The 15,234-nt window shown below is 40.8% G+C and overlaps 1 protein-coding gene and 1 non-coding gene across 4 annotated transcripts in view; one reads left to right on the top strand and one right to left on the bottom strand.

Annotated features, from left to right (window-relative positions):
- The window catches only part of GRPR (gastrin releasing peptide receptor), a 59,216-nt gene extending 44,449 nt beyond the window's left edge, over nt 1-14,767 (bottom strand). For 2 of the 3 annotated variants that reach the window (XM_070291366.1, XM_070291367.1), the window contains exon 1: nt 13,941-14,758. In XM_070291366.1, coding sequence (XP_070147467.1) covers nt 13,941-14,353 — 413 coding nt within the window. In that variant the 5' untranslated portion in view covers nt 14,354-14,758. Of the gene's footprint in view, nt 1-13,940 lie in introns of all 3 variants that reach the window. The other variant, XR_011446286.1, reaches the window with a different exon arrangement.
- On the top strand, nt 6,367-6,470 carry LOC138931233 (U6 spliceosomal RNA). Its single transcript, XR_011446484.1, has one exon. It is a non-coding gene; the product is annotated as a U6 spliceosomal RNA (small nuclear RNA).
- Nucleotides 14,768-15,234: the final 467 nt, after the last annotated feature.

Below are 15,234 nucleotides of genomic sequence, written 5' to 3'. Positions count from 1 at the left end.
TACCTGGAATAACAGGCAAATTTGGCCTTGGAGTACGGAATAAAGCAGGGCAAAGGCTAACAGAGTTTTGCCAAGAGAACGCAGTGGTCATAGCAAACACCCTCTTCCAACAACACAAGAGAAGACTCTACACATGGACATCACCAGTAGGTCAATACTGAAATCAGATTGATTATATTCTTTGCAGCCAAAGATGGAGAAGCTCTATATAGTCAGCAAAAACAAGACCTGGAACTTACTGTGGCATAGATCATGAACTCCTTATTGCCAACCTCAGACTTAAATTGAAGAAAGTAGGGAAAACCACTAGACCATTCAGGTATGACCTAATCAAATCCCTTACGATTATACAGTGGAAGTGACAAATAGATTCAAGGGATTAGATCTGATAGACAGAGTGACTGAAGAACTATTGAATGAGGTTTGGGACACTGTACAGGAGGCAGGGATCAAGACCATCCCCAAGGAAAAGAAACGCAAAAAGGCAAAATGGTTGTCTCAGGAGGCCTTACAAATAGCTGTGAATAGAAGAGACATGAAAGACAAAGGAGAAAAGGAAAGATATACCCATTTGAATGCAGAGGTCCAAACAATAGCAAGGAGAGATAATTTTATTTTAATTTTTATTTATATTTTGGCTGCTCCACAAGGCATGTGGGATCTTAGTTCCCTGACCAGGGATTGACCCTGTGCTCCCAGCAATGGAAGTGCATATTCTTAACCACTGGACTGCCAGGGAAGTCCTGCAAGGATAGATAAGAGAGCCTTCCTCAGTGATCAGTGCAAAGAAATTGAGAAAAACAACAGAATGGGAAAGACTAGAAATCTCTTCAAGAAAATTAGAGATACCAAGGGAAAATTTCATGCAAAGATGGGCACAATAAAGGACAGAAATGGTAAGAACCTAACAGAAGCAGAAGATATTAAGAAGAGGTGGCAACAGTACACAGAAGAGCTATACAAAAAAGATCTTCATGACCCAGATAATCACAATGGTGTGATCACTCACCTAGAGCCAGACATCCTAGAATCTGAAGTCAGGTGGACCTTAGGAAGTATCACTACGAACCAAGCTAGTGGAGGTGATGGAATTCCAGTTGAGCTATTTCAAATCCTAAAAGATGATGCTGTGAAAGTGCTGCACTCAATTTGCCAGCAAATTTGGAAAACTCGGCAGTGGCCACAGGACTGGAAATGGTCAGTTTTCATTCCAATCCCAAAGAAAGGCAGTGTCAAAGAATACACAAACTACCTCACAATTGCACTCATCTCACATGCTTGAGAAGTAATGCTCAAAATTCTCCAAGCCAAGCTTCAGCAGTATGTGAACCATGAACTTCCAGATGTTCAAGCTGGATTTAGAAAAGGCAGAGGAACCAGAGATCAAATTGCAAACACCGGTTGGATCATCAAAAAAGCATGAGAGTTCCAGAAAAACATCCATTTCTGCTTTATTGACTATGCCAAAGACTTTGACTGTGTGGACCAAACAAACTGTGGAAAATTCTTCAAGAGATGGGAATACCAGACCACCTGACCTGCCTCTTGAGAAATCTGTATGGAAGTCAGGAAGCAATAGTTAGAACTGGACATGGAAAAACAGACTGGTTCCAAATAGGAAAAGGAATATGTCAAGGCTGTATATTGTCACCCTGCTTATTTAACTTATATGCAGAGCACATCATGAGAAACACTGGGCTGGAGGAAGCACAAGCTGGAATCAAGATTGCTGGGAGAAATATCAATAACCTCAGATATGCAGATGACACCACCCTTATGGCAGAAAGTGAAGAAGAACTAAAGAGCCTCTTGATGAAAGGGAAAGAGGAGAATGAAAAAGTTTGCTTAAAGCTCAACATCCAGAAAATTAAGATCATGGCATCCGGTCCCATCACTTCATGGGAAATAGATGGGGAAACAGTGGAAACAGTGGCTGACTATTTTTCTGGGCTCCAAAATCACTGCAGATGGTGACTGCAGCCATGAAATTAAAAGACACTTACTCCTTGGAAGGAAAGTTATGACCAACCTAGATAGCATATGAAAAAGCAGAGACATTTCTTTGCCAACAAAAGTCCGTCTACTCAAAGCTGTGGTTTTTCCAGTAGTCATGTATGGATGTGAGAGTTGGACTATAAAGAAAGCTGAGTGCCAAAGAACTGATGCTTTTGAACTGTGGTGTTGGAGAAGACTCTTGAGAGTCCCTTGGACTGCATGGAGATCCAACCAGTCCATCCTAGAGGAGATCAGTCCTGAGTGTTCATTGGAAGGACTGATGCTGAAGCTGAAACTCTCATACTTTGGCCACCTGATGCAAAGAGCTGACTCATTAGAAAATACCCTGATGCTGGGAAAGATTGAGGGCAGGAGGAGAAAGGGACAACAGAGGATGAGATGGTTGGATGGCATCACCGACTCAATGGACATGAGTTTGGGTAGGCTCTGGGAGTTGGTGATGGACAGGGAAGCCTGGCGTGTTGTGGTTCATAGGGTCACAAAGAGTCGGACACAACTGAAAGACTGAACTGAACTGAATGGGAGGAACTGATTCATTGGAAAGACCATGATGCTGGGAAAGGTTGAGGGCAGGAGAAGAAGGGGACAACAGAGGATGAGATGACTGGATGGCATCACTGACTCTTAGGACATGAGTTTGAGTAAAGTCCAGGAGTTGGCAATGGACAGGAAGCCTGGCGTGCTGCAGTCCATGGGGTTGCAGAGAGTCAGACATGACTGAGTGACTGAAGTGAACTGAAATTTTGAAGACTAATCCCTTATCTGTCACATCATTTGCAAATATTTTGTCCCAATCTGTGGGTTGTCTTTTCATTTTATTATTTCCTTTGCTGTGCAAAAGCTTTTGAGATTAAGTAGGTCTCGTTTGTTTATGTTTGTTTTTATTTCCATTATTCTGGGAGATGGATCGAAAAATATGTTGCTGTGATTTATGTCATAGAGCGTTCTGCCTATGTTTTCCTCTAGCAGTTTTATAGTGTCTGGTCTCACATTTAGGTCTTTAATCAGTTTTGAGCTTACTTTTGTGTATGGAGTTAAGGAATGATCTAAACATGATTCAGAGAAAAACATGATCTGAAAGAATACATGTATGCCAGTGTTTACAGCAGCAGTGTTTACAACAGCCAAGACACAGAAGCAACCTAAATGTCCATTGATAGAGGAATGGATAAAGAAGATGTGGTATATATACACAATAGAATATTACTCAGCCATTAAAAGGAATGAAATAATGCCATCTGCAGCAACATGGATGGACCTAGAGAGTGTCACACTGAATGAAGTAAGTCAGACAGAGAAGGAGAAATATCGTATGACATCCTTTATATGTGGAATCTAAAAAGAAATGATATAAATGAAGTTAGTTACAAAACAGAAAGAGACTGACAGACTTAGAAAATGAACTTACAGATGCCAGGAGGAAGGGACAGTTAGGGACTTTGGGAAGGTCACATACCACTGCTATATTTAAAATGGATAACCAACAAAGACCTATGGTACAGCACAGGGAACTCTGCTCAATGTTATGTACCAGGCTGGTTGGGAGAGTGCTTGAGGGAGAATAGATACATGCAGATATATGGCAGAGTCCTTTCGCTGTTCACCTGAAACTACCACCACACTGTTAATCAGTTATATTCCAATACAAAATAAGAAGTTTAAGTTTTTTAAAAAATAAGATATGGTATATGTATATATAATGGAATATTACTCAGCTATAAAAAAGTGAAAATTTGCCATTTGCATGGATAGTAGAACCTACTGGAATTCATTCATTCCTTGCTTCATGGATCCATTTATTCATGTAGTCAGCAAACACTTATCAAGCATCTACTACAGGCTAGAGACTGTCCTAGTGTCAGATAATATACTAATGAATGCCATAGCCTCCCCCGCCCCCCCCCCTTTTGTTTTATTTTGAGCTTATATTCTAATGATAGGAGACAAAGAGTAAGCAAGTAAACCAAGAAATGAACAAAATAATTCTCAAAAAAAAAAATAGTGGATGATATTTACCCAAGAAAAATGAAGATATACATCCATACAAAAACTGTATGAGACAGCTTGATTTATAATCACCAAAATTGAAAACAAATCTAATACCCATTAACTGAAGAATGAATAAACAAACTGCAGTCTAGCCACACACTGGACTACTACTCAGCAATAGAAAGGAAGAGATTACTGATATATGCAACAACATGAATTGAAAGAAGCCAGACTCAAATAGCTTACACACTGTATGATGTCATTCATATGATATTTTGGAAAAGATCAGTGGCTGCCAGGAGCTTTGTTTTCTTTCTTTCCTTTTTCTAGGAGCTTTATTTTCTGTAAGAACAACTTAGTGTGTAAGGGAGGTTATAAACTAAAGAAAGTTTGGATCTGGAAAAAAATCCCCTCCTGGGTGGAGGAAGAGAATAGACTACAAAGGGACATAAAAGAATTGGGGGCTGATGGAAATGTTCTATATCTTGATTGTGCTATGCTGTGCTCTGCGTGCGTGCTAAGTTGCTTCAGTCATGTTTGACTCTGCGACCCTATGGACTGTAGCCCACCAGGCTCCTCTGTCCACGGGATTCTCCAGGCAAGAATACTGGAGTCAGTTGCCATGCCCTCCTCCAGGGGATCTTCCCAATCCAGGGATCAAACTTGCATCTCTTACATCTTCTGCATTAGCAGGCAAGTTCTTTACCACTAGCGCCACCTGGGAAGCAGGTGATTGTGCTGGTGATGGTTATATGACTGTGTAAGTTTGTCAAAATTCATAGAATGCACACTTAAAAATTTACCGTATATGAGTTACACCTCAATCAACCTGAAAGAAAAAACTGGATGATGGAATAAAGTGTTAGTCATTCCTTTAGATTGAGTGATCAATGAAGACCTCCTACAGAAGGTGACATTTAATACGTAAAATGAATCTGCAATTTCTACTCGTTCCTAGGCAAATCACTTCATGTAGCAGCAAATACCAGGTATTAGTCCAATACTCAATAATCAGAATTTCAAAGATGACTGTAACAAACAAGATCTCTTGATCTTGATCTACAGGGAAGTAGAAAAAGGAATGGAGAAAAAATTTTTCTTTTATTCTGCAAACCATGTGTTTAATTAAGAGAGAATTTATGCAAACCCCACACACTAGGAGGATTTACAAGTGCAAAAATGCAAATTCAGTCTACTTTCAAAAGGTGGTATTGACAAGCACAGTTCAAAAAACCTCACCAGGGAGCCCTTTCAGTCTACACTCTATGTTTCATGATTAAGTATGCGTCTTTTTTTTTTTTTTGCCTCCATGCATTTTAAGTTGCCAGAAATGATAATTAATCATATAAAGGTCTACGACTTTAAAAGATAGTGTGTGAGAGACAAGGTCAGAGTTCTTTGCTGCCCTTATCTCCACAGCACTCCAACTCAAAGAGTCTTGCTGGGAACCACCCCCCCTCCCCCGCCCCCAACCCTTTCCCTTGCAGCTGCCCTCTGAGCACTCCCACAGCCAGCAGCTATGACAGATCCCTCACTGTGGGGAGACATGAGCTGAGTTTCCTTCAGGAGAGGCAGCATATGCTTCAGAAAAATCATACTCTATAGAAGTTTTGGACTGGTGACTCATGTAAACTCCTCCAACAGGGACTTTCTAGGAAAGATGCTTACAAGAGATTAAATTGTCCTCCCTTTTGAGAAAAGGCCAATCCCCTGGGAACCAGTGAAGCTGAGCCTCTAGAACAGTAGAGGAGCTCTGTAATCACTGGGGTGATCCCCTCAGAAGGGGACCAACTTGGAATCACTCAGGACATCTTCCCTCAGAACAGTAGGGTTTTAACTCCCACTGTCCAGAGAAGGGAAATGGAATCAGACTTTGGATGGTTTTTCCAGTTTCCCTGAAGGCATTGGGACCTGAATGTGGAAAGCAGGGTTCTAGTGTGCTTCTATTTTGAATTTGTTGTGACAAGGCCAAATTCCAGCACCTCTTTTGGTCTCTGTGTCAAACAAGGTAAGATATTGTGATTTATAAGAAATACAAATTTGGTCATTCAGAAATATATTTCTCATATGCATTCGGTTTTCCTCTAGTCCCTGGCTCACACTCCTAAAATCCTTGGAATTTCCTAAGTGTGTTGAGAGTGATAAAGGCATCTTTTGTTATGTTAATAAGGTGACTTTTGGAAAGCAGCTAAGGATGGGGGCTGGTTTCCAAGTGATTCTAGGCCTGATTAGAAGGCTGGAACTTTCAGTCCTAGCTCCAGACCTCTGGGGAGAAGCTGTAAGTTCAATCAGCTGTCAATGGTCAATGGTTTAATCAATCATGCCTGTGTAATGAAGCCTGCATAAAAATCCAAAAGGACAGTGCTTGCTTCAGCAGCATATATACTAAAACTGGAACAATACAGAGATTAGCTTGGCTCCTGCCCAAGGATGATATGTGAATTCATGAAGTGTTCCATGTTTTTTGATGTAACCACTATGGAGAACAGTATGGAGATTCCTTAAAAAAAACTAGAAATAAAAATACCATTTGACCTAACAATCCCACTACTGTGCATATAGCCTAAGAAAACCAGAATTCAAAATGATACATGTATCCCCATGTTCATTGCAGCACTATTTACAATAGCTAGGACATGGAAGCAACCTAGATGTCTGTCGATAGATGAATGGATAAATAAGTTTGGTTCATATATACAACAGAATATTATTCAGTCATAAAAAGGAATTTGAGTCAGTTCTAGTGAGGTGTATGAAACTAAAAAGCCTGATATACAGTGTGAAGTAAGTCAGAAAAACAAATATTGTGTATTAACGCATATATATGAAACCTAGAAAGATGGTACTGATGAACCTGTTTGCAAGGCAGGAATAGAGATGCAGACATACAGAACACATTTGTGGACAGAGCAAGAGAAGGAGAGGGTGGGACAAATTGAGAGAGTAGCACTGAAATATATACATTACCATATGCAAAATAGACAGCTAATGGGAATTTGCTGTATGATGCAGGGAGCTCAATCTGATACTCTGACAACCTAGAGGTGGGGCATGAGGGGAGGTTCAAGAGGGAGAGGACATATGTATACTTATGGCTGATTCACGGTGTTGTAACCAACACAATGTTGTAAAGCAATTATCCTCCAATTAAAAATAAATACCTTTTTTAAAAAGGACAGGATTCAGAGAGTTCTTGGGTTAGAGAACACGTGAAGATGCAGGGTTTGTGGTGCCTGGAGAGGGCATGGAAGGTCCCTTTCTTCATACCTTGCCTTCTGTATCTCTTCCACCTGGCTGTTCCTGAGGATAAAAGCATTATATCCTTTTACAATAAACTGTGATTTAATAAATAACGTGTTTTTCCGAGTTTTGTGAGTCATTCTAGCCAATTAATGGAACCTGAGGACAGGGGGTCATGGGGACCTCTGATTTTTAGCCAGTTGGTCAGAAGTACAGGTTTGTGACTGGCATCTAAAATGGGAGTGGTGGGTGGTACAGTCTTATAGGACTGAACCATCAATGTGTGGAATCCAATGCTGTCTCTGGTTTGATAGTGTCAGAATTGAGTTGAATTCTCAGGCACCTAGCTGGTGTTCTGAGAATTGCTTGTTTGATGTGTGGAAATTCCCCCAGTGTTGGAAATTGAGCCTCAGAACACCATATAGGGGTATGAATTTGTAGCTGCTGCACTTTATTGTCGTGTCACTGCTCAAACATCAACCGAGCTGTAGGTACTGTCCTCATTAGATGGAAGATGGGCCTTGGTGTTGTAGCAGCTATAGACCCCATGGAACTTCCCATAGGACGAAGGAAGTAAAAAACACATCAAGAGTAACATGGAAACTTACATTACCATATGTAAAATAGATGGACTACAGGAATTTGCTGTATGGCTCAAGAAACTCAAACAGGGGCTCTGTATCCACCTAGAGGGGTGGGATGGGGAGGGAGATGGGAGGGAGTTTCAAAATGGAGGGGATATAATGTATACCTATGGCTGGTTCATGTTGAGGTTTGACAGAAAACAGCAAAATTCTGTAAAGCAAGTATCCTTCAATAAAAAATAAAAAAAAAATTTTTTTAAAAGGACCCAGTAATACAAGGTAGGATAAATTCGATATTTAATTAACAGTACAGGCGAAAGCCTCTTAGGAAGGAGGAAGAAAAAATCAATGAAAGCAAAAGGGGAATGCTTCATAAAAGAGAAGGGCTTTAATTGTGCCTTGAAAGATTGGTAGCATTTGGCTAGATGGAGGGAAGAGCCTAGTCATCAGGGAGGGGGGAGTGAAGTCAAGAGCAGAGAAGTCAGGTGGCAGGTGCAGGAGGCGATAAGAGTGTAAATAGAGCAGTGTTTGCTCTGGTGAGTTTTGAGATAAGGTAAAAAGATAGGCTGGTAGATGGAAGAGGGCCTGGAAAAACAGAATGGAAGGATCAGACAGAAGTTCACAGCACATACCCGGGAAGTGAATCCCATAGGTATTCTTCAGAAAGTCTCAAAACCTCATAAGTGGGATGCCTGAATTCCCCAAGCCTGTGACTAGGGATTGTATTGGGTTGCCTGTATTCTTTCCTCTTCATCTTTGAGTATCTTCCAACAGAAGATACTTTATAGACAGGAAGAGCCCATGCAGCTTGGAGCATTTGATATTTGCCTGAAGAATTCCTGATACCCTCAACGAACGAGAGCAGCTAACATGAATCCTGGAAAGAGATTTGGACTCCAATGCACACAGCTAATGCTCTTCTGTATTTTTGTCCAACAAAACTTTCTCCAATGATTAAAATGTTTTGTATCTGTGCTGTCCAGTAGAATCACACGTGGCACTGAGCACTTGACATGTGGCTGGTTTGACCAGGGACTTAATTTTTAGTTTTATTTAAATCAAATCTTAAGAGTTCCCTGATGGCCTAGTGGTTAGGATTCAGGGCTTTCACTGCTGTGGCCCAGGTTCAATCCCTGGTTGGGGAACTGAGATCCCACAAGCCATGTGGCACAGCTAAAGTAATAATAATAAAAAATTAAATCTAAATTTAAATAACCACATGTGGTTAGTGGCTCCCATGTTGGCTATACAGCTCTAGATGTAAGGAAAACTACATTATCTACATTATCTCATAAATTCCTTGTAATGATTTAAAAGAATCTGCACTTCAAAAAGCTTGCACTTACACATTCCAAATCACAAGGGTGGGAAAAACTTAGGAAAGGTCTTTTCCATGGAATCAAAGAAGAATCACATTACGGTGCTGCACATCAGTCCTTGGGATTTAATCTGTCAGCCCCATTCTAGTGGAAATAAAACTGAGTAACAATACTGAAGCAGAAACAATATAACTTGGGCATGTAATATAAATGCTATTAACCTTAAATTCAGCTTTATTCTTTGCACTTAGCTAGAAAAGAAAACATAAACTCTCCTTACCCATTTCCTGTTAGGTTTAAAAATCCATTTACATAATACTGAGGCACCTAGTACAGATGGACATCTTGTAGGAAAGAGCAGTATGTAAAAAATATATCCATCCATCCCAACAATTCACCTATCTCTCCAATCATCTGTCCATCTGCCTATCCACTCATCCGTCCATCCACCTGTCTTTCCATCCATCCATCCAACTACCCATCTACCCACTGTATCCCTTTGTGATTTCCTGACGCACAAAGAATAGATTTTCTCTCATTTGCCCAAATAATGAGAGCTTAATGGAGAGGAATAGAGAAGAAATAGATGATGGAGTGACAGGTTTTTAAGAGTATGCTTTCAGATTATTAATCATACTTAACACTCTTAATAGTATGTTGTTTACAAAGTCAAAGTAATGAATATATGAGAGACTAAAAAATGACAAATGACTAATGCTTCAAAACAGTAAGATGAAAGGCATCACGAGATAATTCATGTCTCAGATAATAAGCCTCATGTTTAGAAGAGGGTCAAAAATCTGGGCTAGAATGGTCCAACTTAGGGCTTTAAGATGGAAGCTTGAACCAGAATCCAAGTGATGGGCAAGATGACAGATGAAAATCATGGTTAAAATTTGGAGGGACCTTAGAAATAATCTAGCTCAAGCATATTATACTAGAGATGATTCAACTAAGGTCAGAGAGTTAAGGGACTTGGTCCAATTCCTTTATATGGGTAGCAATGGCAGGAAACAAAAATGTAGGGCTCTTGATGCTCATTCAACTTTCATGCATCACATGAGATGGGGAGAAGGGTCTTCTAATTAGGAAAGGAGAAAGCATTCTGGAGAATGGGAGTGACAGAGCATGAGCAAGGAAGCAGAGCCAGGAACTTGTCGGTGTAACGACTGTGTATGAGGATGTCAATATATGTGAGGAGGGGAAGACAGCATGGTTGGGGAGCAGGACCAATAGGGAAGGGGCTTGAATATAAATCTGCAGTTGGTCAGTGGTGTGAAACGTAGAATCCTGGGACTGCCTTGAAGTCTCCCTTTCGTGCCCCAGTATAAACATTTCCAGACAAAATGCTTTGCTTTTCATATAAACAAAGACAAATTCACCTGGGGAGGGAAAGCTGAAGAAAGGTGGCTGGGATGAGTACTTGCATATCTGGTCAACCCACAGTGGGCTGATAAACATCCATCCTGAGTCAGGAGATTTACGATGGGAACTAAGAATCTGCATATTTTTAAGCTCCCCAGTGACTGCAATGATTACCAAGTTTGGAGGGTCTTCTGGTTCACCCTTTTACCAATCCATCAGATACAGACTACCACTTTGGAAAACTCTTTGATAATACTTATGAAATACCTGGCCCCTATGATCCAGCAATTCCTCTCTCAGGCATATACTCACTTATGTTGCCCAACAGGCATGAATAATACCCAGAGCAGGTTATTATCAACCCCGAACTGGAAACAATTCAATATCTATCAGTATTAAAATGAATAAATTAACTGAGGTATATTCATACAAGTCTTCCCTGCTGGCTCAGAGGTTAAAGTGTCTGCCTGCAATGTGGGAGACCTGGGTTTGTTCTCTGCATCAGGAAGATCTCCTGGAGAAGGAAATGGCAACCCACTCCAGTATTCTTGCCTGGATAATCCCATGGACAGAGGAGCCTGGTAGGCTACAGTCCACGGGGTTGCAAAGAGTCGGACACGACTGAGCAACTTCACTTTCACTTTCTTTCACTTTCATATTCATACAATGGAACACTACACAACAATTGAAAAGAATAAACCATTGCTATCTGCACCAACATGGATGACTATTTCTAACATAATGATAAGCATTAAGAAGTATGACTCTATTTACATAAGATTGAAGAACTGGCAAAAATAGTACATGGTAATTGAACTCAGAATAATGATTGCCTCTCTTCAAGGGTGAGGATTAACTGTAAAGGGACATAAAACAAACTCCTAGGGTGCTGGAATTGTTCTATATCTCTATTTGGGTGGTGGTTATATTGTTATATAGAATATGTGAAAAATACTGAGCTCTATACTTGTTCAGTTTATTGTATAGATTAACCTTGTTGACAAGAAAAAATACAGGTATTGTGTGTGTGTATGTATATTTCCTTACCAACCTTATGAGGTTGTTATAAAACTCCAATAGCCTTTCTTTTTTATTTTTTTATTGGAGTATAATTGCTTTACAATGCTGTATTAGTTTCTGCTGTACAATGAAGTGAATCAGCTATATGTATACATATATTCCCTCCTTCTTGGACCTCCCTCCTTCCCCACCCTTCCAGGTTATCACTGAGTACTGAGCTGAGCTTCCTCTGCTTTATAGCAGGTTCCCACTACCTATCTGTTATACACATGGTAGTGCATACATGTCACTCCTAATCTCCCAATTCACCCCACCATCCCCTTTCCCACCCTGTGTCTACATGTCTGTTCTCTATGTCTCTGTGTCTATTCCTGCCCTGGAGATAGGTTCATCTGCACCATTTTTCTAGATTCCATATATATGTGTTAAAGATGAGATATATAGATAAGTACAGTCATACATTTTAACTAGCTCAATACTGATTCTTATTGAAGTTGGTTACAAGCACTACTTGCGATATAGGTAATCTGTCAGTTTTTTTAAGCCTTAGCAAAACACAAAAAGTTAGTTATATGTAAGCTTACAAGTAATTTCTGAATTTGGAAAAGACATGCAGTAACTGTAAACTTAATGGTGCAGCCCAGCTTTGGAGAGAGCCTTCCTGCTGATGGTGAATGTGGTCTGCTTTGAAACCCTGAGAAGAGTTCCCTGCAGCTGTATCTTTTGTTGCACGCCCTCACTTTCCTTTCCCCCAATTCCCGATTCCACCCTAGGAAGACAGGAAACACTATCTGCAGCACTGCATTCACCAACCCAGAAACCAAAATCTCATCTCACTTCCCATTGTGAAAATGATCGTCATCCTGAGGTACCCTTGGCCACTGGTAACAAGCCACCTACCTGCTGCCACTCCACAGCTTGCCTGCCCTGGCCCAACAGTGAGACTGCCTGTGGTCATGAGGCCCTGGTGGGTACATGTTCAGGGTTACAGCAAGCTGAGGACGAGTGGTGGGAAGTGAAAAACCCTGTGCAGTGGGTGCCATGTGTAAACCTCATTCCTGGGCTATTATTTTTCAGTCTGTGAAAAAGTTGTGTGTACTGAGCAGTGTACTTCAGGCAGCTAAGTATAAACACATGTCTACAAATACTGATAACACTATCTTTATTTGTCCATTACTTCCCAAAGCCACATCACCTGGGGACTGTTTGTTCCTCTACAAAGTGAGAATCCAGCACCATATGTATTAAAATGTGGGACATTCTTCAGGGTATACATTTTCAAGAGCTGCTTCTATGCCTTTCTCGGTACACTCTTACATCCCCATGTATCTTTAACACCACAACATACAGTAGACTTTAAAATAAAAGTTGATTATTTCTGGTTCCTTGCACTAGTTTTTCTTAATTTGACCATATGGTCAACTATGTGTCTGGAGCCTATCCATTACTGTGTCCAAGTTCTAGAGCCCAGAAGTATATAAGTTATGTTCAGCAATTTATGTGAACCTGCAGATATTTCCTGACTGGTTATTTCAAGCAAGGGTTTTTTATGTGACAGACATCTGATAAATGCTTAAAGAATAAATATGAATGTTTAAGAATGGATAAATGTGAATTTTTAAGCACTATGTTCACACAAGAAATGCAGTTCACAAGTATGTATATTTCCAAGAGTAAAACATTGTACTGGCTTCCCTACCCACTCCCCCCCAAAAAAGCCCTAAAGGGATTACATATGAAAGTACATCAATAAACATACTAAAATCTGAAATCAACCTTGAATGGAGTTTTCTCATAAAAAAAAAAAAATCCTAATAATGGTTGATTTCACTTAAGAGATATTTAGAAAAACCAGCACACAAATTGTTCAGTTCCAGAGAACCAAATACAACATCAGCTGTGAGAAACATTAAACTGTCTGAAGAGAATGGATTTCAAGGAAATGCTGCTTATTTTCTCCTCTTGGTTATTTCTGAAAGAATATTTAATGAAGAAATGCAGTGGGACTTTTCTGTTCTTTGAAGACTTTGCTTCCAAGAAACATTTGCCTGGGGTTTAAATTCTATTAGGTGTGATTTTTTTTTTCTCACCAGTCAATTAATTTTGCAGGGAACAAGAAGTCAGGAAGAGCCAAGGCTAAATCAATTGTCTTCAGAAAATGCACCTCAATCTTATTCTCAGAGATTATTTTCCCCTTTCCCCCCCCCGCCATGCACTGACTTTTCTTTCTTAAACCAATATATCAAACTCAAGAAGTAATCCCTAGCATAGAAACATGCCCAGAAGGGAACTGGAGTTTGAGAAGAACTCCCTGTGCACAAACAGCCCCATCTCTCCCAATGTGGTAGCTCACCTACTGAGGCATCTACCACCCTCGGAGAGAATGTCACTGTCCTCCAGGACTTACCTGTCTGCCGAGAGAGCCGTGAGTGTGAAGACAGACACCCCTACCGAGGTAAGCTGGATAAAGGGGATCAGTTTGCAGCCAATCCTGCCAAACAGCCATTTGTCAGCCAGGTACCTGCTAGCATCCACGGGCGCACAGGTTACCAGGAGGAGCAGGTCTCCCAAAGCCAGGCTGGAGATGAACAGGTTCGGCACGTTTCGCATGGACTTCACAGTACAGAAGATCTTGATCAGGGTGATGTTGCCAACGAGGCCTATCAGAATGATGACTCCATAAATTGCAGGGATGACATAGAGGATCCCGGGGTGGAACCAGTCGTCATTCATGGGGAGCTCCACACTATGATTAGAAATGTTGCAGTGCACGAAATGGTCCACTTCCAAGTTCAGAAGCAAACAGTCATTCAGAGCCATCCTCTGGATTCCTTCCCACCTAAAAAAGTGCCCTGAATTGCTGTTTCTTAACTTTTGACTTTGCAATTGGGTAAAGATGAGAACAGAATCTATGCTGGGCTCTTTATCTTCTTGAATAAAAATATAGATACTGTGGCATTCAAAACTGTCTGGCACTATTTTGATGCTGGTGCTGCTCTGCTCTTTACCTGACCAGTATAATACACCTCTAAATTGAGTAAGTTAACAACAAAACAAACACAAAAACTCAGCCCCCAAAAGGCTTAGAATCAGACCCACTCTGTACCAACACCTTTACCTCCGGTCTAGTCCGAGTCCCCCTGGCTGTAGTTTACTAAGAACTTTGGGCCTGCTATTTTCACACGGCATTTGCTGTCTTTCCTGATATTTAGAACCTGAAGGTTTAAAGTGGGTAGAAAAAAACTGCACTGAGAAAGCCTCAAATACTATAGGCGGGAATGCTTTATACGTCACCAACTTCACCAGCAAACGGCAGCTCTGCTGAGCAGAGGCTCTGAAGAGGAACCAGGGCTACTTACAGACAGACAATGCCAGCCCCCTGCTGGACACTTCAATCACTGCCCGGATGCCTGCTCTGCCCAGATGAGACTCGCACAGCAGTCTGTGGGTCCTAGTCGACAACTTTAGCAGGTAAATTTGGGCTTCACTTTTCAGACGCAGCACCTCTGGCAGGTATTTCCTAAGTGTCGCCGGCACTCTGCAAAGCACTGGAAATCCTTCTGATACTAGAAAGATTTTCCATATCCAGATTCACAGCTCATTCTCTCATCTTTTCCAATACATTAGAATATAACATGTTAAGGTTGCTATAAAATGAGGTCTGTCCCTGAATCAAACTGCATACAGATGTGCAGGGCGTC

Source organism: Ovis canadensis, chromosome X, assembly GCF_042477335.2.
Source record: "Ovis canadensis isolate MfBH-ARS-UI-01 breed Bighorn chromosome X, ARS-UI_OviCan_v2, whole genome shotgun sequence".
NCBI lineage: Eukaryota > Metazoa > Chordata > Mammalia > Artiodactyla > Bovidae > Ovis > Ovis canadensis.
This window is presented reverse-complemented; position numbering and strand designations above follow the sequence as displayed.